The sequence below is a fragment of the Bombina bombina genome, chromosome 9, assembly GCF_027579735.1.
Source record: "Bombina bombina isolate aBomBom1 chromosome 9, aBomBom1.pri, whole genome shotgun sequence".
In the NCBI taxonomy this organism is placed as follows: domain Eukaryota; kingdom Metazoa; phylum Chordata; class Amphibia; order Anura; family Bombinatoridae; genus Bombina; species Bombina bombina.
The window spans coordinates 39,203,343-39,228,875 of NC_069507.1; the positions used below are offsets into that span (position 1 = coordinate 39,203,343).

The window sequence follows — 25,533 nt, forward strand, 5'->3', positions numbered from 1 at the left end:
ACAGCCCTAGTGGAATGAGCCGTGATTCTTTCGGGAGGCTGCCGTCCGGCAGTCTCGTAAGCCAATCTGATGATGCTTTTAATCCAAAAAGAGAGAGAGGTAGAAGTTGCTTTTTGACCTCTCCTTTTACCGGAATAAACAACAAACAAGGAAGATGTTTGTCTAAAATCCTTTGTAGCATCTAAATAGAATTTTAGAGCGCGAACAACATCCAGATTGTGCAACAAACGTTCCTTCTTTGACACTGGTTTCGGACACAGAGAAGGTACGATAATCTCCTGGTTAATGTTTTTGTTAGAAACAACTTTTGGAAGAAAACCAGGTTTAGTACGTAAAACCACCTTATCTGCATGGAACACCAGATAAGGAGGAGAACACTGCAGAGCAGATAATTCTGAAACTCTTCTAGCAGAAGAAATCGCAACTAAAAACAAAACTTTCCAAGATAATAACTTAATATCAACGGAATGTAGGGGTTCAAACGGAACCCCCTGAAGAACTGAAAGAACTAAGTTGAGACTCCAAGGAGGAGTCAAAGGTTTGTAAACAGGCTTAATTCTAACCAGAGCCTGAACAAAGGCTTGAACATCTGGCACAGCTGCCAGCTTTTTGTGAAGTAACACAGACAAGGCAGAAATCTGTCCCTTCAGGGAACTAGCAGATAAACCTTTTTCCAATCCTTCTTGAAGGAAGGATAGAATCTTAGGAATCTTAACCTTGTCCCAAGGGAATCCTTTAGATTCACACCAACAGATATATTTTTTCCAAATTTTGTGGTAAATCTTTCTAGTTACAGGCTTTCTGGCCTGAACAAGAGTATCGATAACAGAATCTGAGAACCCTCGCTTCGATAAGATCAAGCGTTCAATCTCCAAGCAGTCAGCTGGAGTGAAACCAGATTCGGATGTTCGAACGGACCCTGAACAAGAAGGTCTCGTCTCAAAGGTAGCTTCCAAGGTGGAGCCGATGACATATTCACCAGATCTGCATACCAAGTCCTGCGTGGCCACGCAGGAGCTATCAAGATCACCGACGCCCTCTCCTGATTGATCCTGGCTACCAGCCTGGGGAGGAGAGGAAATGGCGGGAACACATAAGCTAGTTTGAAGGTCCAAGGTGCCACTAGTGCATCCACTAGAGCCGCCTTGGGATCCCTGGATCTGGACCCGTAGCAAGGAACTTTGAAGTTCTGACGAGAGGCCATCAGATCCATGTCTGGAATGCCCCACAGCTGAGTGACTTGGGCAAAGATTTCCGGATGGAGTTCCCACTCCCCCGGATGCAATGTCTGACGACTCAGAAAATCCGCTTCCCAATTTTCCACTCCTGGGATGTGGATAGCAGACAGGTGGCAGGAGTGAGACTCCGCCCATAGAATGATTTTGGTCACTTCTTCCATCGCTAGGGAACTCCTTGTTCCCCCCTGATGGTTGATGTACGCAACAGTTGTCATGTTGTCTGATTGAAACCGTATGAACTTGGCCCTCGCTAGCTGAGGCCAAGCCTTGAGAGCATTGAATATCGCTCTCAGTTCCAGAATATTTATCGGTAGAAGAGATTCTTCCCGAGACCAAAGACCCTGAGCTTTCAGGGATCCCCAGACCGCGCCCCAGCCCATCAGACTGGCGTCGGTCGTGACGATGACCCACTCCGGTCTGCGGAATGTCATCCCTTGTGACAGGTTGTCCAGGGACAGCCACCAACGGAGTGAGTCTCTGGTCCTCTGATTTACTTGTATCTTCGGAGACAAGTCTGTATAGTCCCCATTCCACTGACTGAGCATGCACAGTTGTAATGGTCTTAGATGAATGCGCGCAAAAGGAACTATGTCCATTGCCGCTACCATCAAACCGATCACTTCCATGCACTGCGCTATGGAAGGAAGAGGAACGGAATGAAGTATCCGACAAGAGTCTAGAAGTTTTGTTTTTCTGGCCTCTGTCAGAAAAATCCTCATTTCTAAGGAGTCTATTATTGTTCCCAAGAAGGGAACCCTTGTTGACGGAGATAGAGAACTCTTTTCCACGTTCACTTTCCATCCGTGAGATCTGAGAAAGGCCAGGACAATGTCCGTGTGAGCCTTTGCTTGAGGAAGGGACGACGCTTGAATCAGAATGTCGTCCAAGTAAGGTACTACAGCAATGCCCCTTGGTCTTAGCACAGCTAGAAGGGACCCTAGTACCTTTGTGAAAATCCTTGGAGCAGTGGCTAATCCGAAAGGAAGCGCCACGAACTGGTAATGCTTGTCCAGGAATGCGAACCTTAGGAACCGATGATGTTCCTTGTGGATAGGAATATGTAGATACGCATCCTTTAAATCCACCGTGGTCATGAATTGACCTTCCTGGATGGAAGGAAGAATAGTTCGAATGGTTTCCATCTTGAACGATGGAACCTTGAGAAACTTGTTTAAGATCTTGAGATCTAAGATTGGTCTGAACGTTCCCTCTTTTTTGGGAACTATGAACAGATTGGAGTAGAACCCCATCCCTTGTTCTCTTAATGGAACAGGATGAATCACTCCCATTTTTAACAGGTCTTCTACACAATGTAAGAATGCCTGTCTTTTTATGTGGTCTGAAGACAACTGAGACCTGTGGAACCTCCCCCTTGGGGGAAGCCCCTTGAATTCCAGAAGATAACCTTGGGAGACTATTTCTAGCGCCCAAGGATCCAGAACATCTCTTGCCCAAGCCTGAGCGAAGAGAGAGAGTCTGCCCCCCACCAGATCCGGTCCCGGATCGGGGGCCAACATTTCATGCTGTCTTGGTAGCAGTGGCAGGTTTCTTGGCCTGCTTTCCCTTGTTCCAGCCTTGCATTGGTCTCCAAGCTGGCTTGGCTTGAGAAGTATTACCCTCTTGCTTAGAGGACGTAGCACTTTGGGCTGGTCCGTTTCTCCGAAAGGGACGAAAATTAGGTTTATTTTTTGCCTTGAAAGGCCGATCCTGAGGAAGGGCGTGGCCCTTACCCCCAGTGATATCAGAGATAATCTCTTTCAAGTCAGGGCCAAACAGCGTTTTCCCCTTGAAAGGAATGTTAAGTAGCTTGTTCTTGGAAGACGCATCAGCTGACCAAGATTTCAACCAAAGCGCTCTGCGCGCCACAATAGCAAACCCTGAATTCTTAGCCGCTAACCTAGCCAATTGCAAAGTGGCGTCTAGGGTGAAAGAATTAGCCAATTTGAGAGCATTGATTCTGTCCATAATCTCCTCATAAGGGGGAGAATCACTATCGACCGCCTTTATCAGCTCATCGAACCAGAAACATGCGGCTGTAGCTACAGGGACAATGCATGAAATAGGTTGTAGAAGGTAACCCTGCTGAACAAACATCTTTTTAAGTAAACCTTCTAATTTCTTATCCATAGGATCTTTAAAAGCACAACTATCCTCTATGGGTATAGTGGTGCGTTTGTTTAAAGTGGAAACCGCTCCCTCGACCTTGGGGACTGTCTGCCATAAGTCCTTTCTGGGGTCGACCATAGGAAACAATTTTTTAAATATGGGGGGAGGGACGAAAGGAATACCGGGCCTTTCCCATTCTTTATTAACAATGTCCGCCACCCGCTTGGGTATAGGAAAAGCTTCTGGGAGTCCCGGGACCTCTAGGAACTTGTCCATTTTACATAGTTTCTCTGGGATGACCAACTTGTCACAATCATCCAGAGTGGATAATACCTCCTTGAGCAGAATGCGGAGATGTTCCAATTTAAATTTAAACGTAATCACATCAGGTTCAGCTTGTTGAGAAATGTTCCCTGAATCAGTAATTTCTCCCTCAGACAAAACCTCCCTGGCCCCATCAGACTGGGTTAGGGGCCCTTCAGAACCATTATTATCAGCGTCGTCATGCTCTTCAGTATCTAAAACAGAGCAGTCACGCTTACGCTGGTAAGTGTTCATTTTGGCTAAAATGTTTTTGACAGAATTATCCATTACAGCCGTTAATTGTTGCATAGTAAGGAGTATTGGCGCGCTAGATGTACTAGGGGCCTCCTGAGTGGGCAAGACTCGTGTAGATGAAGGAGGGAATGATGCAGTACCATGCTTACTCCCCTCACTTGAGGAATCATCTTGGGCATCATTGTCATTGTCACATAAATCACATTTATTTAAATGAATAGGAATCCTGGCTTCCCCACATTCAGAACAGAGTCTATCTGGTAGTTCAGACATGTTAAACAGGCATAAACTTGATAACAAAGTACAAAAAACGTTTTAAAATAAAACCGTTACTGTCACTTTAAATTTTAAACTGAACACACTTTATTACTGCAATTGCGAAAAAACATGAAGGAATTGTTCAAAATTCACCAAATTTTCACCACAGTGTCTTAAAGCCTTAAAAGTATTGCACACCAAATTTGGAAGCTTTAACCCTTAAAATAACGGAACCGGAGCCGTTTTTAACTTTAACCCCTTTACAGTCCCTGGTATCTGCTTTGCTGAGACCCAACCAAGCCCAAAGGGGAATACGATACCAAATGACGCCTTCAGAAAGTCTTTTCTAAGTATCAGAGCTCCTCTCACATGCGACTGCATGTCATGCCTCTCAAAAACAAGTGCGCAACACCGGCGCGAAAATGAGGCTCTGCCTATGATTTGGGAAAGCCCCTAAATAATAAGGAGTCTAAAACAGTGCCTGCCGATATTATTATATCAAAATACCCAGATAAAATGATTCCTCAAGGCTAAATATGTGTTAATAATGAATCGATTTAGCCCAGAAAAAGTCTACAGTCTTAATAAGCCCTTGTGAAGCCCTTATTTACGATCTTTATAAACATGGCTTACCGGATCCCATAGGGAAAATGACAGCTTCCAGCATTACATCGTCTTGTTAGAATGTGTCATACCTCAAGCAGCAAGAGACTGCTCACTGTTCCCCCAACTGAAGTTAATTGCTCTCAACAGTCCTGTGTGGAACAGCCATGGATTTTAGTGACGGTTGCTAAAATCATTTTCCTCATACAAACAGAAATCTTCATCTCTTTTCTGTTTCTGAGTAAATAGTACATACCAGCACTATTTTAAAATAAACTCTTGATTGAATAATAAAAACTACAGTTAAACACTAAAAAACTCTAAGCCATCTCCGTGGAGATGTTGCCTGTACAACGGCAAAGAGAATGACTGGGGTAGGCGGAGCCTAGGAGGGATCATGTGACCAGCTTTGCTGGGCTCTTTGCCATTTCCTGTTGGGGAAGAGAATATCCCACAAGTAAGGATGACGCCGTGGACCGGACACACCTATGTTGGAGAAATTTATGCTTACCTGATAAATTTGTTTCTTTTTAGACACGATGAGTACACGGATATCATCCTTAATTGTGGGATTATGCCTCCTGGTCAGCAGGAGGAGGTAAAGAGCACCACAACAGAGCTGTTATATAGCTCCTCCCTTCCCTCCCACTCCAGCCATTCGACCAAAGTTAGGAAGAGAAAGGAAAAGCCAAGGTGCAGAGGTGTATGAAGTTTACAAAAATTAATAACCTGTCTCAGAGAACAGGGCGGGCTGTGGACTCATCGTGTCTAAAAAGAAACAAATTTATCAGGTAAGCATACATTTTCTTTTCTTTTTAAAGACACGATGAGTCCACGGATTTCATCTTTACTTGTGGGATACAAACCTAAACAGAAGGCACCACTGCTTGAAGAACCTTTCTCCCAAAAACAGCCTCAGCAGAGGCAAAAGTATCAAATTTATAAAATTTAGAAAAAGTATGAATAGAAGACCAAGTTGCAGCTTTGCAAATCTGTTCTACAGACGCTTCATTTTTGAATGCTCATGAGGAAGCAACCGCCCTAGTGGAATGAGCCGTAATTTTTCAGGAGGCTGCTGTCCAGCAGTCTCATATGCAAAACCAAGATGATACTCTTCAGCCAAAAAGAAAGAGGTAGCCGTAGCTTTCTGACCCTTACATTTCCCAGAGAAAACGATAAACAAAGACGACTGACGAAAGTCCTTAGTCACTTGCAAATAAAACTACAAAGCACGAACCACGTCCAAATTGTGCAAAAGACGTTCCTTTTGAGAAGAAGGATTAGGACACAAGGAAGGAACAACAATCTCCTGATTAATGTTCCTGTCAGAAACAACCTTAGGAAGAAAACCAAGTTTAGTACCTAAAACTACCGTATCCGAATGAAAAATAAGGTAAGGTGAATTATATTGCAATGCGAAAGCTCAGACACTCTTCAAGCTGAAGAAATAGCAACAAGAAACAAAACCTTCCAAGATAACAACTTAATATCTAAGGAATGCATAGGCTCAAACGGAGCCCCTTGAAGAACTTTTATAACTAAATTCAGACTCCATGGAGGAGCAATTGGTTTAAACACAGGCCTGATTCTAACCAAAGCCTGACAAAAAGATTGAACATCTGGGACATCTGCCAGACGCTTGTGCAACAAAATCGATAAGGCAGAGATCTGACCCTTTAGGGAACTTGCCGATAAACCCTTCTCCAATCCTTCTTGGAGAAAAGAGAAAACCCTGGGAATCCTAACTCTACTCCATGAGTAGCCCTTCGATTTACACCAATAAAGATATTTACGCCATATCTTGTGGTAAATCCTTCTAGTTACAGGTTTACGTGCCTGAATTAAGTTTCTATGACCGAATCAGAGAAACCCCGCTTGGATAGGATTAAGCGTTCAATCTCCAAGCAGTCAGCTTCAGAGAAGCTAGATTTGGGTGAAGGAAGGGGCCTTGAATGAGAAGGTCCTTCCTCAATGGAAGTTTCCAAGGTGGCAGGGATGACATGTCCACCAGATCGGTATACGCAGGAGCGATGAGGATCACTGATGCCTTCTCCTGTTTGATCCGAGCAATAACCCGGGGAAGAAGAGCAAATGGGGGGAATAGATATGCTAGGTTGAAGGTCCAAGGAACTGCCAAAGCATCTATCAGTTCCGCCAGGGGTTCCCTGGACCCGGACCCGTATCTCAGGAGCTCGGCATTCTGACAAGATGCCATGAGATCCAACTCCGGCCGACCCCATTTGAGAATCATGCTGGAGAATATTTCCGGGTGGAGTTCCCACTCTCCGGGATGAAAAGTCTGCCTGCTCAAAAAATCTGCCTCCCAGTTGTCCACCCCTGGGATGTGAATCGCTGACAGATGGCAAGAATGGGCCTCCGCCCACCGGATTATCTTGGCTACTTCGGTCATCGATAAGGAACTCCTCGTTCCCCCCTGATGATTGATGTAAGCCACTGTCGTTATGTTGTCCGACTGGAACCTGATGAACTGGGCCGAAGCCAACTGAGGCCAGGCCCGAAGAGCATAGAAAATCGCCCTTAGCTCTAGGATGTTGATAGGAAGAAGAGACTCTGCCTGAGTCCATACTCCCTGAGTCTTTAGAGAGCCCCAGACTGCTCCCCATCCCAAAAGGCTTTAGTCCGTTGTGACAATCGCCCGTGAAGGTCTGTGAAAGCATGTCCCCAGGGAAAGATAATCCAGAGACAACCACCATTGAAGAGAGTCCCTCGTCTCCTGTTGCAGGGTTATTCGAGGAGACAAATCTGAATAATCCCCATTCCACTGCCTGAGTATGCTTAATTGCAGCGGCCTGAGGTGAAACCGAGCAAATGGTATGATGTCAATTGCCGCCACCATCAATCCGATTACCTCCATGCACTGAGCCACTGATGGCTGAGGAGTGGACTGAAGGGCTCGATATGTAACCAGAATCTTTGATTTTCTAACCTCTGTCAGAAAAAATCTCATGGATATAGAATTGATTAGAGTTCCCAAGAAGGTCAACCTTGTTTTCGTGATTAAAGAACTGTTTTCCAGATTTACCTTCCACCCTTGAGTTCTCAGGAAGGATAGCACAATGTCGGTATGGGACCTTGCTTATTGACAAGATGATGCCTGGATAAGAATATCGTCCAAATAAGGCGCCACCGCAATGCCCCGCGATATTAGAACCGCTAGCAGAGACCCCAGAACCTTTGTGAAAATTCTGGGTGCCGTGGCCAGACCAAAAGTTAGAGCCACAAACAAAGTGTTCGTCCAGAAAGGCATACCTTAGAAACTTGTGATGATCTCTGTGGATAGAAACATGAAGATATGTGTCCTTTAAATCCACTGTCATAAATTGACCCTCCTGGATCAATGGAAGAATGGAACGAATAGTTTCCATCTTGAATGTTGGAACTCTGAGAAACTTGTTTAGACTCTTGGAGGTCTAGGATAGGTCTGAATGTTCCCTTCTTTTTGGGAACTACAAACCGATTTGAATAAAAACCCTGCCCGTGTTCCTATACAGGAACAGGACAAATTACTCCCATGGAGGAGAGGTCTCTTAGACAATGTAAGAACGCCTCTCTATATCTGGTCTGCAGATAATCTTGAAAGAAGAAATCTTCCTCAGGGAGGATAATTTCTGAACTACATTTTGTATCCCTGAGATACTATCTCTATAGCCAAGGGATCCTGAACATCCCGCACCCAAGCCTGAATGAAGAAGGAAAGTCTGCCCCCTACCAGATCCGGTCCCAGATAGGGGGCAAACCCTTCATGCTGACTTGGAATCAGCAGCAGGTTTCTTGGATTGTTTACCTTTGTTCCAAGAGTGGTTGGGTCTCCAAGTTGACTTGGATTGCGAATAGTTTCTTTCCTGTTTAGAGGAAGAGAAGGAATTTCCCTTGAAATTTTGAAAGGAACGAAAATGACTCTGTCCTTTCAGCTTGTTTCTTTTATCTTGAGGAAGGAGATGACCCTTGCTCCCCGTGATGTCAGAAATAATTTCCTTCAATCCAGGCCCAAACAAGGTCTTTCCCTTGTAAGGAAATGCCAGGAGCTTAGATTTGGATGATACATCCGCAGACCAAGGCTTCAACCATAAGGCCCTGCGTGCTAGGATAGAAAACCCTGAATTTTTAGCCGCCAATTTAGTAATTTGCAGAGAAGCATCTGTTATGAAAGTTTGCTAATTTCAGAGTTTTAATCCGATCCTGAATTTCCTCTAAAGAAGTCTCAGTCTTAAGAGATTCCGCAAGAGCATCAAACTAATAAGCTGCCGCACTGGTGACCGTAGCAATGCACGCGGCTGGTTGCAATAGCAGACCATGGTGAACATAGATCTTTTTCAGTAGACGCTCCAACTTCTTATCCATGGGGTCCTTGAAGGCACAACTATCCTCAATAGGAATAGTAGTTCGTTTGGCCAAGGTGGAAATAGCCCTCCACCTTAGGAACCGTTTGCCAAGTTTCACTGACAGCGTCAGCTATAAGGAACATTTTCTTGAAAATAGGAGAAGGAGAGAAGGGAATACCTGGTCTCTCCCATTCCCTTAGAAATAATCTCCGAAGTTCGCTTGGGAACTGGAAAAACATTTGAGTAAGAAGGAACTTCGAAGTATCTGTCTAACTTACTCGATTTCTCAGGAACGACCACTACCGTGGAATCACAGTCGTCCAAAGTCACTAAAACCTCCCTGAGTAAAAGGCAGAGGTGTTCTAGTTTAAACCTGAAAGAAACAACTTCTGAATTAGTCAGAGGTAAGGAACTCCCTGAGTCTGAAATTTCACCTTCCGATAGAACCTCCATACCCTCCATCTCAGATCCCTTGGAGGGTACGTCCGAGATAGTCATCATAGCATCAGAAACTTCATTGACCACATAGTTATCCTTCCTTTTACGTTTGCCTTGAAGTATAGGAAAGGCAGATAATGCCACAGAAAATGTAGAAGACATAACTGCATCTATGTCCTTTAACGTAACTGCAGCAGAAACTTGAGAAGTACAGGGCACTGCTTGAGCGGGCGTTAAAGGTTGGGACGCTTGGGGAGAAAGCTGCGGCATACTCTGAATCTCATCGTTAGACTCCTGAGAAGCATCTGCCTTTGACAATTTTTTATCATGAAAATGTTTTTCTTTATAGCTTAGAGCCCTCTCAATACATGAGGGACAAAAAGGAACTGGAGGTTCCACATTGGCATCCAAACACATAGCATAAGTAACATTTTGTACATTTTCTAAATCCATGATATAGAACAGGCAAGAAAATGAAATAAAAAAATAGAAACTGGCCCTTTAATTTATACTGGCCCTTTAATTTATACTGGCCCTTTAAATTTCTAACTCAGAACTCTCTTACTATATGTGAGAAAGAGTGACACAAAAAGAAGTACCAATATTAAAACTAATACTGTGCCTTTAAGTAGTAAATGCAACTATTTTACTGTGCTGAGCAAAAACGTTTCACATCTAGCAGTTTAAAAACTTTTTGCCCTACATTCAGACACCTCTCCGCCTCAACAGCTCTGCTGAGGCGCCTACCTGCCGACCAGTCTCCAGACCGCTCCTAGCAATGTCTCCGGTCAGGCTTCAGAGCGCTAACAAACGCTTGATTTCCTAACCATGCGGTTCTAGCACTATGCCCGATGTCCTGCAAGACTAAGCAGCAGAGATGTCGCCTTACAAAACCGGAACTCCGGAACGGATGCCAAAACAAACTGCGCAGCGTCTCTAGATAAGTCTAAATTGCGCGAATAGTAGCCCCGCTCATCGTGGGTGTCAACCTGTACACAGCCTTACCGGATAATTTAATAAAAAATGACCGATAAAGCCCAGCGTTTTAGCCCCAGCCCAGTGCCTGTACATATGCTGTCACTATAGGAAAACCCCTTCCATACATGAAGAACCTATATTCCCAGGAAAATAAATGTAACAATCGCACAAGTGCAGAGTCCTCTCTGAGTTGTAAATGTGCCCCAGAATAACAAGAACTGCACTTACCTTAAAGCTGTCTGACAGCAGGACAGCTCCAACAGGTTTAGGAAGTCCTCTCCCTCCAATAGTCCTGTGGAAACAGATAGGACCCGAGTTAGATATTGCTTAGGCCATCATGAGAAGGGCAGCGAAACAATATGGGAGGTGCAGTGAGAATAATGTCCCACCAGTTCCCATTGCTCTAAAGCCACCAAAAGTTCTACTATAGAGACTGATATGGACTACGGCTACACCCCAGGACAAAGCAGCACACTCTGGCACTACTTTAAAAATAATAAACTCTTGATTGAAGTATCTAAAACTAACACCTCACTTTGCCATCTCCTATCACTAACGTAGGCAAAGAGAATGACTAGGGTGGGAGGGAAGGGAGGAGCTATATAACAGCTCTGCTGTGGTGCTCTTTGCCTCCTCCTGCTGACCAGGAGGCATAATCCCACAAGGATGAAATCCGTGGACGCATCGTGTCTTTAAAAAGAAATAGAGAATCTATTATGGTTCCTAAGAAGACTACCCTTGTAGCTGGAACAAGGGAACTCTTTCCCAGATTCACTTTCCATCCGTGGGAATATAGAAAAGACAACAAGATCTTTGTATGATAGTTTGCTTGTTGAAAAGATGGTGCCTTAACCAATATATCGTCCAGGTAGGGCACCACTGCAATTCCCCGAGACCTGATCACTGCCATGAGAAAATCCTGGGAGCTGTGGCCAAACGAACGAGCAACAAACTGAAGTGTTTGCAAAGAAAGGCGAATCTCAGGAACTTGTGATGATTCCTGTGGATGGGAACATGAAGATATGCATCCCTAAGGTCTACAATCATCATAACCGGACCCTCCAGGACCAAAAAAAAGAATGGAACAAATGGTTTCCATTTTGAAGGATGGTACACTGAGAATCTTGTTGAGACACTTGAGGTCTAGAATGGGTCGAAAGGTTCCCTCTTTTTTTGGGGGGGCGGAACCACAAACAGATTTGAATAGAATCCTAGGCCCTGTTTCCTTACTAGAACTATTACTCCCAGGGAAGAAAGGTCCCGAACGCAGTTCAAGAATGTCTCCCTTTTACCTGTTTTGCAGATAATCTTGAGAGATGGAATCTGCCCCTGGGAGAGAAAGTCTTGAATTCTATCTTGTAACCCTGGGATTCTATGTCCATAGTCTCATATCCATGCCTGATAAAACAGAGAAAGTCTGCCCCCCACTTGATCCGATCCCGGACCAGGGCAACCCCTTCAAGCTGACTTACTCAGCTGCAGGTTTCTTTGATTGCTTCCCCTTGTCCAAGACTGATTGGGCTTCCAAGAAAAGTTGGACTGTTCCTGCTTGGAAGAAGGAAAGGAAGACTTGAAGTTACGAAAGAAATGAAAATTACTTTAACAACCTTTAGGTCTGTTCTTCTAGTCTTGTGGTAGAAGACACCCTTTTCAACTCGAAATATCAAATTATTTCTGCCAGATCAGGCCCAAACAAGGTCTTACCCTTGTAAGGAAGCACCAGAAGCTTGGACTAAGAGGAAACATCAGCTGACCAAGATTTTAGCCACAATGCCCTGCGGACTAGGACAATAAAGCCAGATATCTTGGCTGACAGTCTAATAACTTGCATGGTAACATCAGAAATAATGGAATTGGCTAGTTTGAGAGCCTTAATCCTGTCTTGGATCTCCTCCAAAGGAGTCTCTACCAAAATTGATTCAGACGAAGCGTCGCACCAATAAGATGCTGCACTAGACACAGTGGTAATACAAACTTCAGATAGCCATTGAAGACCTTGATGAAGCCTCCAGTTTCTTGTCCAAGGGATCCTAAAAAAGAGCAACTATCCTCTATAGGGATCGTAGTTCTCTTAGAGTAGAAACTGCCCCTTCTACTTTAGGCACTGTGCACCTCTAATAGAGTCAGCAACAGGAAACATCTTTCCTGTGGTTTTCTTTGCCTCCTTCTGCTTGCCAGGAGTGATATTCCCACTAGTAATTTATGACGTTGTGGACTCTCCATATTTTAGGAAAGAAATTTGGGTTTAGTGTCCCTTTAAGATTGTAATAAACTTTCAATTATGTGTAGTAAAAGAAAATGTAGCAATATACTTATACTCATTTTACATTTCTTTCTTGTAATTCTGAAATTTGAGAAATTTTCTGATTCCATAAAGTCCCTTTAAGATTGAATATTGATTAAATGGCTTTGAGCAATATATCAAATACAGGGAGTGCAGAATTATTAGGCAAGTTGTATTTTTGAGGATTAATTTTATTATTGAACAACAACCATGTTCTCAATGAACCCAAAAAACTCATTAATATCAAAGCTGAATAGTTTTGGAAGTAGTTTTTAGTTTGTTTTTAGTTATAGCTATTTTAGGGGGATATCTGTGTGTGCAGGTGACTTTTACTGTGCATAATTATTAGGCAACTTAACAAAAAACAAATATATACCCATTTCAATTATTTATTTTTACCAGTGAAACCAATATAACATCTCAACATTCACAAATATACATTTCTGACATTCAAAAACAAAACAAAAACAAATCAGTGACCAATATAGCCACCTTTCTTTGCAAGGACACTCAAAAGCCTGCCATCCATGGATTCTGTCAGTGTTTTGATCTGTTCACCATCAACATTGCGTGCAGCAGCAACCACAGCCTCCCAGACACTGTTCAGAGAGGTGTACTGTTTTCCCTCCTTGTAAATCTCACATTTGATGATGGACCACAGGTTCTCAATGGGGTTCAGATCAGGTGAACAAGGAGGCCATGTCATTAGATTTTCTTCTTTTATACCCTTTCTTGCCAGCCACGCTGTGGAGTACTTGGATGCGTGTGATGGAGCATTGTCCTGCATGAAAATCATGTTTTTCTTGAAGGATGCAGACTTCCTCCTGTACCACTGCTTGAAGAAGGTGTCTTCCAGAAACTGGCAGTAGGACTGGGAGTTGAGCTTGACTCCATCCTCAACCCGAAAAGGCCCCACAAGCTCATCTTTGATGATACCAGCCCAAACCAGTACTCCACCTTGCTGGCGTCTGAGTCGGACTGGAGCTCTCTGCCCTTTACCAATCCAGCCACGGGCCCATCCATCTGGCCCATCAAGACTCACTCTCATTTCATCAGTCCATAAAACCTTAGAAAAATCAGTCTTGAGATATTTCTTGGCCCAGTCTTGACGTTTCAGCTTGTGTGTCTTGTTCAGTGGTGGTCGTCTTTCAGCCTTTCTTACCTTGGCCATGTCTCTGAGTATTGCACACCTTGTGCTTTTGGGCACTCCAGTGATGTTGCAGCTCTGAAATATGGCCAAACTGGTGGCAAGTGGCATCTTGGGAGCTGCACGCTTGACTTTTCTCAGTTCATGGGCAGTTATTTTGCGCCTTGGTTTTTCCACACGCTTCTTGCGACCCTGTTGACTATTTTGAATGAAACGTTTGATTGTTCGATGATCACGCTTCAGAAGCTTTGCAATTTTAAGAGTGCTGCATCCCTCTGCAAGATTTCTCACTATTTTTTTTTACATTTCATGCGCCTGTCAAGTCCTTTTTATGACCCTTTTTGCCAAAGGAAAGGAAGTTGCCTAATAATTATGCACACCTGATATAGGGTGTTGATGTCATTAGACCACACCCCTTCTCATTACAGAGATGCACATCACCTAATATGCTTAATTGGTAGTAGGCTTTCGAGCCTATACAGCTTGGAGTAAGACAACATGCATAAAGAGGATGATGTGGTCAAAATACTCATTTGCCTAATAATTCTGCACTCCCTGTAATAACAAAACAAAAAAAAGATATTCTCAGGCTAAACTCTGATGTGAACACATGATTATATTTAACATTAATTTACTGTTTTAATGTCCATTTAAAAACTTTTGTGTCATCATTGTGCATCCCAACAGAAGAAATAGACTGGTTATTCCAGATATATTTAATAAAAGTGAAGAGTTAGCACTTTGAAAGAGACTCACAGAATCCTGAAAGAAAATGAACTGAATAGCAAATTGCAATTGTTCTTATTTGCAGTGTAATCCCAATAGGTACATTTTTTTATTCTTGTAAAAGATAAGAAAATATAAATAGTATCTTTAAGAAAATTCTAGCTGGAATCTATTTACAATACCATTTTTTTTTAAATATAACATATACCTTTGTCCACAATATGATCAAGCCCACTCAGCAGTCTTAGCTCCTCCTTGAACCAGTCTCCTGCCCGCTTAGACGTGAGAGACAGCAAAGTCTCCATTGCTAAATGTCCACTCTGTAATGAAAATGTAAGAGGTAAAGTCAACATTAAATCAAACCTTGCAACTCATTTCAATGTAAAGAGACAATACAGGAATTTTTAAATAATTTTATAGACAGTCTTGGGCTAAAGATTTAAACACAATGAAACCCAATTTTTTTTCTTCTGTGATTCAGACAGAGCATTCAATTAATAATAATAAAAAAAAGTTCCAAATTTACTTTATTACCTAACTTGCTTTGCTTTCTTGGTATCTCTTGGTATGTTGCAACGCATACCTAGGTAGGCTCAGGAGCTGGGAGCCAGCTGGGTGCCTGCACATATATGCTTCTTGTGATTGGCTTACCAATGTGTTAATCCAGCTCCCAGTAGTGCATTGCAGCTCCTTTAATAAAGAAGTAAACTGTAAAGTTGTTAAAAAAAATGTTTGATCTATCGGACTCCTAAAATACATTTTTTTAGTTTGTTATGTACCTTTAAAATATACATACACACACACATATATACTGCAAAAAAAATTATATATATATATACACACACACATACACACACACACCTGTAGTAATGCAAAGTGAGGAAAGAAAAAGGGAAAAAATAAGTGCTAAAGAAAAAAAAAACTTAAGGGTGGGATCTTCTGGACTCTCACCACCATGAAAGTAAAGGCTGTGACACACAGAGCGGAGCGACGCGCAGCATGATTATGCGGCTGTGCACGCTCAGTGTGTCCTGCCTTTTCATCTCTGTGCTCTCAGCTGCGTCAGGACGCGAAGCTAAGCGCTCAGACTTGAAATATTTGAACTTCGGAAGCGATGTGACGCGACGCATCTGCTTCGCTCTGCATTGTTTGCAGTGTGTCACAGCCTTTATGAATTTATCAGGTAAGCATAAATTAAGTTCTCTTTTATACAGGTGGTGAGAGTCCACAATCCAAAACATCTTTTTCACTGAGAATTTTTTTTTATGCACTTAAAATAAATCAAACTGAGACAGCTGCCTGAAGAACCTTCCTACCAAAGGCTGCTTCAGAATAAGCAAACACATCAAAATGGTAGAATTTTGTAAAAGTATGCAAAGACCACCCAGTGGCTGCCTCAATCTGTTCAAATGAAGCCTCATTCTTGAAAACCCAAGAAGTGGCAACTGACCTAGTAGGATAAGCAGTAATCCTGACCTGCCTCCAAGTAAGCCTTATGAATCAAAAGTTTCAACAAAGGGACCAAAGAAATAGAAACTTTCAGACCCTTCCTAGGACCAGAAAAATGAATGAACAAACTAGAAGTTTGTCTAAAGTCCTTAGCCAATGTCTAAAGAATGCATAAATCTCTCTGAAGCATTCTAAGGATTTAGACACAAAGGAGGAACACCAATTTCTCTACTAATGTTGTCTGAAGAAATAACCTTAGGCAAAAAAATAAAATAAAATCTGTAAAACAGCCTTACCCTGATGAAAAATCTGATAAGGATGATTACAAGAACAAGCAGATAGCTCAGAAACTCTAACAGAAGAAATAGCCAAAAGAAATAGCCCTTTCCAAGAAAGCAGTTTAAAGTGACAATATATACACATTTTCATATAACTGCATGTAATAGACACTACTATAAAGAATAATATGCACAGATACAGATATAAAAATCCAGTATAAAACCGCTTAAAAACTGACTTAGAAGCTCACAATTTAGCTCTGTTAAAAAGGTTACTGGAACACCCACTGCAAGTGGGAAATATCAGACACTCCCCCTCCCCCGCATATGAAGAGACTCTTTAAACAAACAGGAGGAAGTTGCAGTAGGTCTACGTCAGTATTCTCCTAAAACTTTGGGGCTTGGTTAGTAGTCCAAAAATTAGAGCAATGTTATTTAAAAATAAGCAAAACTATACATTTAAAAAAACTGTATGGGCTATATAAATAGATCATCTACAAAACACTTATGCAAAGAAAAATAGAGTGTATAATATCCCTTTAGTATCCACCTTATGCATAGGCTCAAAAGGAGGAGCTTGCAAAACCCTCAACATCAAGTTAAGATTCCATGAAGGAGAGATTGACTTGATTACAGGTTTAAGACACACTGGGGTCTGAACAAAATTATGAATATCAGGAAGATTAGCAATCTCCTGTGGAACAAAACTGAAAGAGCAGAAATCTGCGCCTTCAGAAAACTGGCAAATAGACCCTTATCCAGACTATCCAACAAGAACTGCAAAACCCTGGGAATTCTGAAAGAATGCCAGAAAAAAAAAACATGATTTACACACCAAGAAATTAAGGCCTTCCAGACTTTGTGATAGATTCTCCTAGTTACAGGCTTAAGAGTCTGAATCACTGTTTCAATCACAGAATCAGAGAAACCCCAATGTCTAAGAGCAAACCATGTAATTTCCATTCCATCAAGTTCAGAGACTTGTGATCCAGATTGAAAAAAAACAGACCTTGAGACAGAAGGTCTGACCGCAGAGGCAGAGGAGGAAGCTGAACCACTGAACCAGATCTGCATACCAAATTCTGCGAGGCCATGCTGGCATCAGGATTACTGACTACTTCTCTAGGCTTATCTTGGAAATCACTCTGGAATGAAGTTCCAGAGGCGGAAACAAAAATGATTAGAAGCTTTAGATTTCTCTCTAGACTGTTTGTCCTGAAGAAGAAAAACCCATTTCCCTGAAAGGAAAGATATACTGGATTTTGACAGCATATCAGCAGACCAGGATTTAAGCCATAAAGCTATCCTGGCAAGAACTGCCAAAAAACATAATTTATGTAAGAACTTACCTGATAAATTAATTTCTTTCATATTGGCAAGAGTCCATGAGCTAGTGACGTATGGGATATACAATCCTACCAGGAGGGGCAAAGCTTCCCAAACCTCAAAATGCCTATAAATACACCCCCACAATTCAGTTTAACGAATAGCCAAGTAGTGGGGTGATAAAGATAGAAGTAAAAAGCATCAACAAAGGAATTTGGAAATAATTGTGCTTTATACAAAAAATCATAACCACCATAAAAAGGTTGGGTCTCATGGACTCTTGCCAATATGAAAGAAATTACATTTCAGGCAAGTTCTTACATAAATTATGTTTTCTTTCATGTAATTGGCAAGAGTCCATGAGCTAGTGACGTATGGGATTAGTAATACCCAAGATGTGGAACTCCACAGAAGAGTCACTAGAGAGGGAGTGATAAAATAAGCCATTTTCCACTGAAAAAAATAAATCCACAACCCAAAATATAAGTTTATTCTCATAATGAAAAAAGAAAAAACTTAAACATAAGCAGAGGAATCAAACTAAAACAGCTGCCTGAAGAACTTTTTTTTTTACCAAAAACTGCTTCCGAGGAAGCAAATGCATCAAAACGGTAGAATTTAGTAAATGTATGCAAAGACGACCAAGTTGCTGCTTTGCAAATCTGATCAACTGAAGCTTCATTCTTAAAAGCCCAAGAAGTGGAAACTGATCTAGTAGAATGAGCTGTAATTCTCTGAGGCGGGGTCTGAACCGACTCCAAATAATTTGATGTACAAACAAAGTTCAATGAGGAGCACCAGACAGATTAACAAGGATAAAACTTAGCTTTTATTCGGCCCACTGGCCAGTTAAAACTGTATCAATAAATTGACATATTTACAGAAAGTTCAGCATTTCTCTTGCTTACGCGTTTCGGCATTAGCCGTAGTCATAGCATGAGAAATTTACAAACAAGGTACTCATTAAAAATCCCCACCATATTCTGATTGGTTCTAAAAGCCGGTATGCTGACTGTCTGATTGGTTAACTCTCTTGTCTCTCCTCCCTTACATCTATACGTGTTCAGGTGTGTTGGTCAAATTAACTTTGTGAAGGTGTAATCTATACATATATTTTGCACGCAATCTATTGGTGCATATACCACTTATATTACTTCCCCTATTTTCGTAGGTTCTTAATGCCTGCATTGCGCTATTATCTGAAATCTGTGATAAATTGTATTTCATTATACACTTGTCTATGTTAGTTGAATCTGGCACTGTGTCTACTTCCCTTCACATTTTATACTGTAATGTATCTACTCTACATGTAAATGTTATTTAGTAAATGTTGTTCATATACCATTTCCACATAAAATATGAAAACTAGCAAAGGGGATCGCGTCCGATGCTGCAGTCATGAGACCTAAAACTTCCATGCACATAGCTACTGAAGGGAATGACAGACTGAAGGCTCCGACAAGCTGAAACCAATTTAAATTGTCTCTTGTCTGTTAGTCATGGACACTGAATCTATCTGGAAACCTAAAAAGGCGACCCTTGTCAGAGGAATCAAATAACTTTTTAGTAAATTGATCCTCCAACCATGTCTTTGAAGAAACACTAGTTGATTCGTGTGGGATTCTGCAGAATGTAAAGACTGAGCTAGTACCAAGATATCGTCCAAATAAGGAAACGCCGCAATACCCCGTTCCCTGATTACAGAGAGTAGGGCACTGAGACCCTTTGAAAATATTCTTGGAGCTGTCGCTAGGCCAAATGGAAGAGGAACAAATTGGTAATGCTTGTCTAGAAAAGAGAATCTCAGGAACTGATAATGTTCTGGATGAATCGGAATATGAAGGTAAGCATCCTGCAAGTCTATTGTAGACATATAATGTCCTTGCTGAACAAAAGGCAGAATAGTCCTTATAGTCACCATCTTGAAAGTTGGTATTCTTACATAACGATTAAAAATTTTCAGATCCAGAACTGGTCTGAATGAATTTTCTCTCTTTGGGACAATGAATAGATTTGAATAAAACCCCAGACCTTGTTCCTGAAAAGGAACCGGCATGATTACCCCTGAAACCTCTAGGTGTGAAACACACTTCAGGAAAGCCTGAGCTTTCACTGGATTTACTGGGATGTGTGAGAGAAAAAAATCTTCTCACAGGAGTTCTTACTCTGAATCCTATTCGGTACCCCTGAGAGACAATGCTCTGAATCCATTGATTTTGGACCGAATTTGCCCAAGCATCCTTGAAAAACCTTAATCTGCCCCTACCAGCTGAGCTGGAATGAGGGCCGCACCTTCATGCGGACTTAGGGGCTGACTTTGGTTTCTTAAAAGGCTTGGATTTATTCCAATTTGAGGAAGGCTTCCAATTGGAAACAGTTTCCTGGGGGGGGGATTAGTTTTTTTTCCTTATTTTGACAAAAGGAACAAAAACAATTAGAAGCCTTAGATTTACCCTTAGGTTTATTTATCCTGAGGCAAAAAAACTCCCTTCCCCCCAGTAACAGTTGAAATAATAGAATCCAACTGAGAACCAAATAAATTATTACCTTGGAAAGAAAGAGATAGTAATCTAGATTTAGATGTCATATCAGCATTCCAAGATTTAAGCCACAAAGCTCTTCTAGCTAAAATAGCTAAAGACATGGATCTAACATCAAATTTTGATATCATCAAAAATTGCATCACAAATAAAATGATTAGCATGTTGTAGTAAACGAACAATGCTATATAAGTCAGAATCCAATTCTTGCTGTGCTAAATTCTCCAACCAAAAAGTTGAAGCAGCTGCAACATCAGCCAAAGAAATTGCAGCCCTAAGAAGATGACCTGAATATAAATAGGCTTTCCTTAGCTAAGATTCAAGCTTCCTATCTAAAGGATCTTTAAAGGAAGTACTATCTTCCATAGGAATAGTGGTTCGTTTAGCAAGAGTAGAAATAGCCCCATCAACCTTGGGGATCTTTTCCCAAAACTCTATTGAAATTGCTGGTAAAGGATTAAATTTTTTAATAGAAACTTAAAGGGCCACTGTAAGTAAATATTTTCTATGCCTGTTACTAACTACCCCAAATACGCTTTTTATCAATAGCATTTCATTAACAGATCTCTACCGTATATCAGAAATCTTGTCTGCAAATTTAATTGTTTTCCAAACCCACTCTGTGGGTATCCTTTGCTCTGTACCAATCCGTTTACAATACCTAGGTTTCAAAATGGCGCTTTAAACACAAAGTTATTGGTTTAAGTATTTTGAACACACAGTGCTGAAAATAGTGGGCAGGATAACGTGACATCATCGGCGAATAAAAGATATAACTTTCAGAACGTTATGAAACTTCATTTTGGAGAAAATATAGGTCAGTAGGTTTTAATTAATGTTTATTAACTTTAATATGTTAGTTGTTTAGCTTAAAAATTATAACAGAAAGTAATCCTTTAATACAGGGGGAACCCCAAAGGTAGATAAAGCAACTCTAAATGTGTGATTTACCCAAACTATCACACTAGTAAAACAATAGATAAACCAGGGTTTAGAGTGCGCTAGAAAAGCTCTACCATGTCTAGTTAGGCTTAACTAGACATGTCGTAACTAGACATGGTAGAGCTTTTCTAGCGCACTCTAAACCCTGGTTTATCTATTGATTCAATTTTTTTTAACCTTGCAGAAGGATTAAAAGGAGTACCCGGCTTATTCCATTCCTTAGAAATCATATCAGAAATAGCATCTGGAATAGAAAAAACCTCTGGAGTAACCACAGGAGGTTTAAAAACAGAATTTAAATGTTTACTGGTTTTAATATCAAGAGGACTAGCTTCCTAAATATCCAAAGTAATTAACACTTCTTTTAACAAAGAACGGATATACTCTATTTTAAATAAATAAGTAGATTTGTCAGTGTCAATATCTGAGGAAGGATCTTCTGAATCAGATAGATCCTCATTAGAGGTGGATAATTCATTATGTTGTCGGTCATTTGAAATTTGATCAACTTAATGAGAAGTTTTAAAAGACCTCTTACGCTTATTAGAAGGTGGAAATGCAGACAAAGCCTTCTGAATAGAATCCGTAAAAAATTCTTTAAAATTCATAGGAATATCATGTACATTAGAAGTTGAAGGAACTGCAACCGGCAATGTACTATTACTGATGGACACACTATCTGCATGTAAAAGTTTATCATGGCAACTAATACAAATGACATTAGGAGAAATAATCTCCACAATTTTACAACAAATGCACTTCGCTTTGGTAGAACCGATGTCAGGCAGCAAAGTTCCAACAGATTGAGACATCTTGCAGAATGTAAAAGAAAAAAACATATAAAGTAAAATTATCTATTTCCTTATATAACAGTTTCAGGAATGGGAAAAAATGCAAACAGCATAGCCCTCTGACATAGAAAAAGGCAAGAGGCAAAGCAATGGGGCAAATAAATAATGAAAAAAGTTTGGCGCCAAGTATGACGCACAACGTAATTTAAATTTTTTTTCTGGATGGAAAGTCTGACGACTCAAATAATCCGCCTCCCAGTTGTCTACTCCTGGGATGTGAATTGCAGATAGATGGCAGGAGTGATCCTCCGCCCATTTGATGATCTTGGATACCTCTCTCATCGCCAAGGAACTCTTTGTTCCCCCCTGATGATTGATGTACGCTACAGTCGTCATGTTGTCCGACTGAAATCTTATGAATCTGGCCTTCGCTAGTTGAGGCCAAGCCAGGAGCGCATTGAATATCGCTCTCAGTTCCAAAATGTTTATCGGGAGAAGAGACTCTTCCCGAGACCATAGACCCTGAGCTTTCAGGGAGTCCCAGACCGTGCCCCAGCCTAAGAGACTGGCGTCGGTCGTGACAATGACCCACTCTGGTCTGCGGAAACTCATTCCCTGAGACAGGTGATCCTGAGTCAACCACCAGCGGAGTGAGTCTCTGGTTACCTGGTCTACTTGAATCTGGGGAGACAAGTCTGCATAATCCCCATTCCACTGTTTGAGCATGCACAGTTGCAATGGTCTTAGATGAATTCGAGCAAAAGGAACCACGTCCATTGCTGAAACCATTAATCCTATTACCTCCATGCACTAAGCTATGGAAGGCTGAGGAATAGACTGAAGAACTTGACAAGCGTTTAGAAGCTTTAACTTTCTGACCTCTGTCAGAAAAATCTTCATTTCTACAGAATCTATTGTTCCGAGAAAACAGAATTTATGATTACCTGATAAATTACTTTCTCCAACGGTGTGTCCGGTCCACGGCGTCATCCATTACTTGTGGGAAATGTTGTCCCCCACAGGGAAAGGCAAGGAGAGCACACAGCAAGAGCTGTCCATATAGCTCCGCCCCCCAGTCATTCGACCGACGGTTAGGAGAAAAAGGAGAAACTATAGGGTGCTGTGGTGACTGTAGTGTATAAAGAAAAAAATGTTCAACCTGATTAAAAAAAACAGGGTGCACCGTGGACCGGACACACCGTTGGAGAAAGTAATTTATCAGGTAAGCATAAATTCTGTTTTCTCCAACATTGGTGTGTCCGGTCCACGGCGTCATCCATTACTTGTGGGAAACAATACCAAAGCTTTAGGACACGGATGAAGGGAGGGAGCAAATCAGGTTACCTAAACAGAAGGCACCACGGCTTGCAAAACCTTTCTCCCAAAAACAGCCTCCGAAGAAGCAAAAATATCAAATTTGTAGAATTTGCCAAAAGTGTGCAGAGAAGACCAAGTCGCTGCCTTACATATCTGGTCAACAGAAGCCTCGTTCTTATAGGCCCATGTGGAAGCCACAGCCCTAGTAGAGTGAGCTGTGATACGGTCAGGAGGCTGCCGTCCGGCAGTCTCATAAGCCAAGCGGATAATGCTTTTCAGCCAGAAAGAGAGAGAGGTAGCAGTAGATTTTTGACCGCTCCTCTTACCAGAGTAAACGACAAACAAGGATGAGGTTTGTCTAAAATCTTTTGTTGCTTCTAAATAGAACTTTAAAGCACGAACAACATCTAAATTGTGCAATAAACGTTCCTTCTTTGAAACTGGATTCGGACACAAAGAAGGAACAACTATTTCCTGGTTGATGTTCTCGTTGGAAACAACTTTTGGAAGAAAACCAGGCTTAGTACGCAAAACAACCTTATCTGAATGGAACACCAGATAGGGTGGATCACACTGCAAAGCAGATAATTCAGAAACTCTTCTAGCAGAAGAAATAGCAACCAAAAACATAACTTTCCAAGATAGTAACTTAATATCTATGGAATGTAAAGGTTCAAACGGAACCCCTTGAAGAACTGAAAGAACTAAATTTAGACTCCAAGGAGGAGTCATGGGTCTGTAAACAGGCTTGATTCTAACCAAAGCCTGAACAAAGGCTTGTACATCTGGCAAAGCTGCCAGTAGTTTGTGCAACAAGACGGATAATGCAGAAATCTGTCCTTTTAGAGAACTAGCTGACAATCCCTTATCCAAACCTTCTTGGAGAAAGGAGAGAATCTTTGGAATTTTAATCTTACTCCAGGAGAATCCTTTGGATTCACACCAACAGATATATTTTTTCCATATTTTATGGTAAATCCTTCTAGTCACAGGTTTTCTGGCTTGGACCAGAGTATCAATCACAGAATTTGAAAACCCACGCTTGGATAAAATCAAGCGTTCAATTTCCAAGCAGTCAGCTGCAGAGAAACTAGATTGGGATGTTCGAATGGACCTTGTACTAGAAGGTCCTGTCTCAAAGGTAGCTTCCATGGTGGAGCCGATGACATTCACCAGGTCTGCATACCAAGTCCTGCGTGGCCACGCAGGAGCTATCAGAATCACCGAGGCCTTCTCCTGTTTGATCCTGGCTATGAGCCTGGGGAGGAGAGGAAACGGTGGAAACACATATGCTAGGTTGAACGACCAAGGCACCACTAATGCATCCACTAGAGTAGCCTTGGGATCCCAGGATCTGGACCCGTAGCAAGGAATCTTGAAGTTCTGACGGGACGCCATTAGATCCATGTCTGGAATGCCCCATAATTGGGTTAACTGAGCAAAGACCTCCGGATGGAGTTCCCACTCCCCCGGATGGAAAGTCTGACAACTCAAATAGTCCGCCTCCCAGTTGTCTACTCCTGGGATGTGAATAGCAGATAGATGGCAGGAGTGATTCTCTGCCCATTGGATTATCTTGGTTACTTCCTTCATCGCTAGGGAACTCTTTGTTCCCCCCTGATGATTGATGTACGCAACAGTTGTTATGTTGTCCGACTGAAATCTTATGAACCTGGCTTCCGCTAGCTGAGGCCAAGCCAGGAGCGCATTGAATATAGCTCTTAGTTCCAAAATGTTTATCGGGAGAAGAGACTCTTCCCGCGACCATAGGCCCTGAGCTTTCAGAGAGTCCCAGACCGCGCCCCACCCCAAGAGGCTGGCGTCGGTCGTGACGATGACCCACTCCGGTCTGCGGAAATTCATTCCCTGAGACAGGTGATCCTGGGTCAACCACCAGAGAAGTGAGTCCCTGGTTACCTGATCTACTTGAATTTGGGGAGACAAGTCTGTATAGTCCCCATTCCACTGATTGAGCATGCACAGCTGTAATTGTCTTAGATGAATTCGAACAAAAGGAAACACATCCATTGCTGCGACCATTAGTCCTATTACTTCCATGCATTGAGCTATGGAGGGTTGAGGAATAGAGTGAAGAACTCGACAAGCTTTTAGAAGCTTTGTCTTTCTGACGTCTGTGAGAAAGATCTTCATTTCCACAGAATCTATTATTGTTCCCAGAAAAGGAACCCTTGTGGACGGTGACAGTGAACT

The 25,533-nt window shown here is 41.8% G+C and overlaps 1 protein-coding gene across 3 annotated transcripts in view; it reads right to left on the bottom strand.

Moving 5' to 3' along the window:
• The window catches only part of WAPL (WAPL cohesin release factor), a 326,703-nt gene that overhangs the window by 112,777 nt on the left and 188,393 nt on the right, over nt 1-25,533 (bottom strand). For all 3 annotated transcript variants that reach the window (XM_053692042.1, XM_053692040.1, XM_053692041.1), the window contains one exon: nt 14,888-14,999. In XM_053692042.1, coding sequence (XP_053548017.1) covers nt 14,888-14,999 — 112 coding nt within the window. The remainder of the gene's footprint in view (nt 1-14,887; nt 15,000-25,533) is intronic.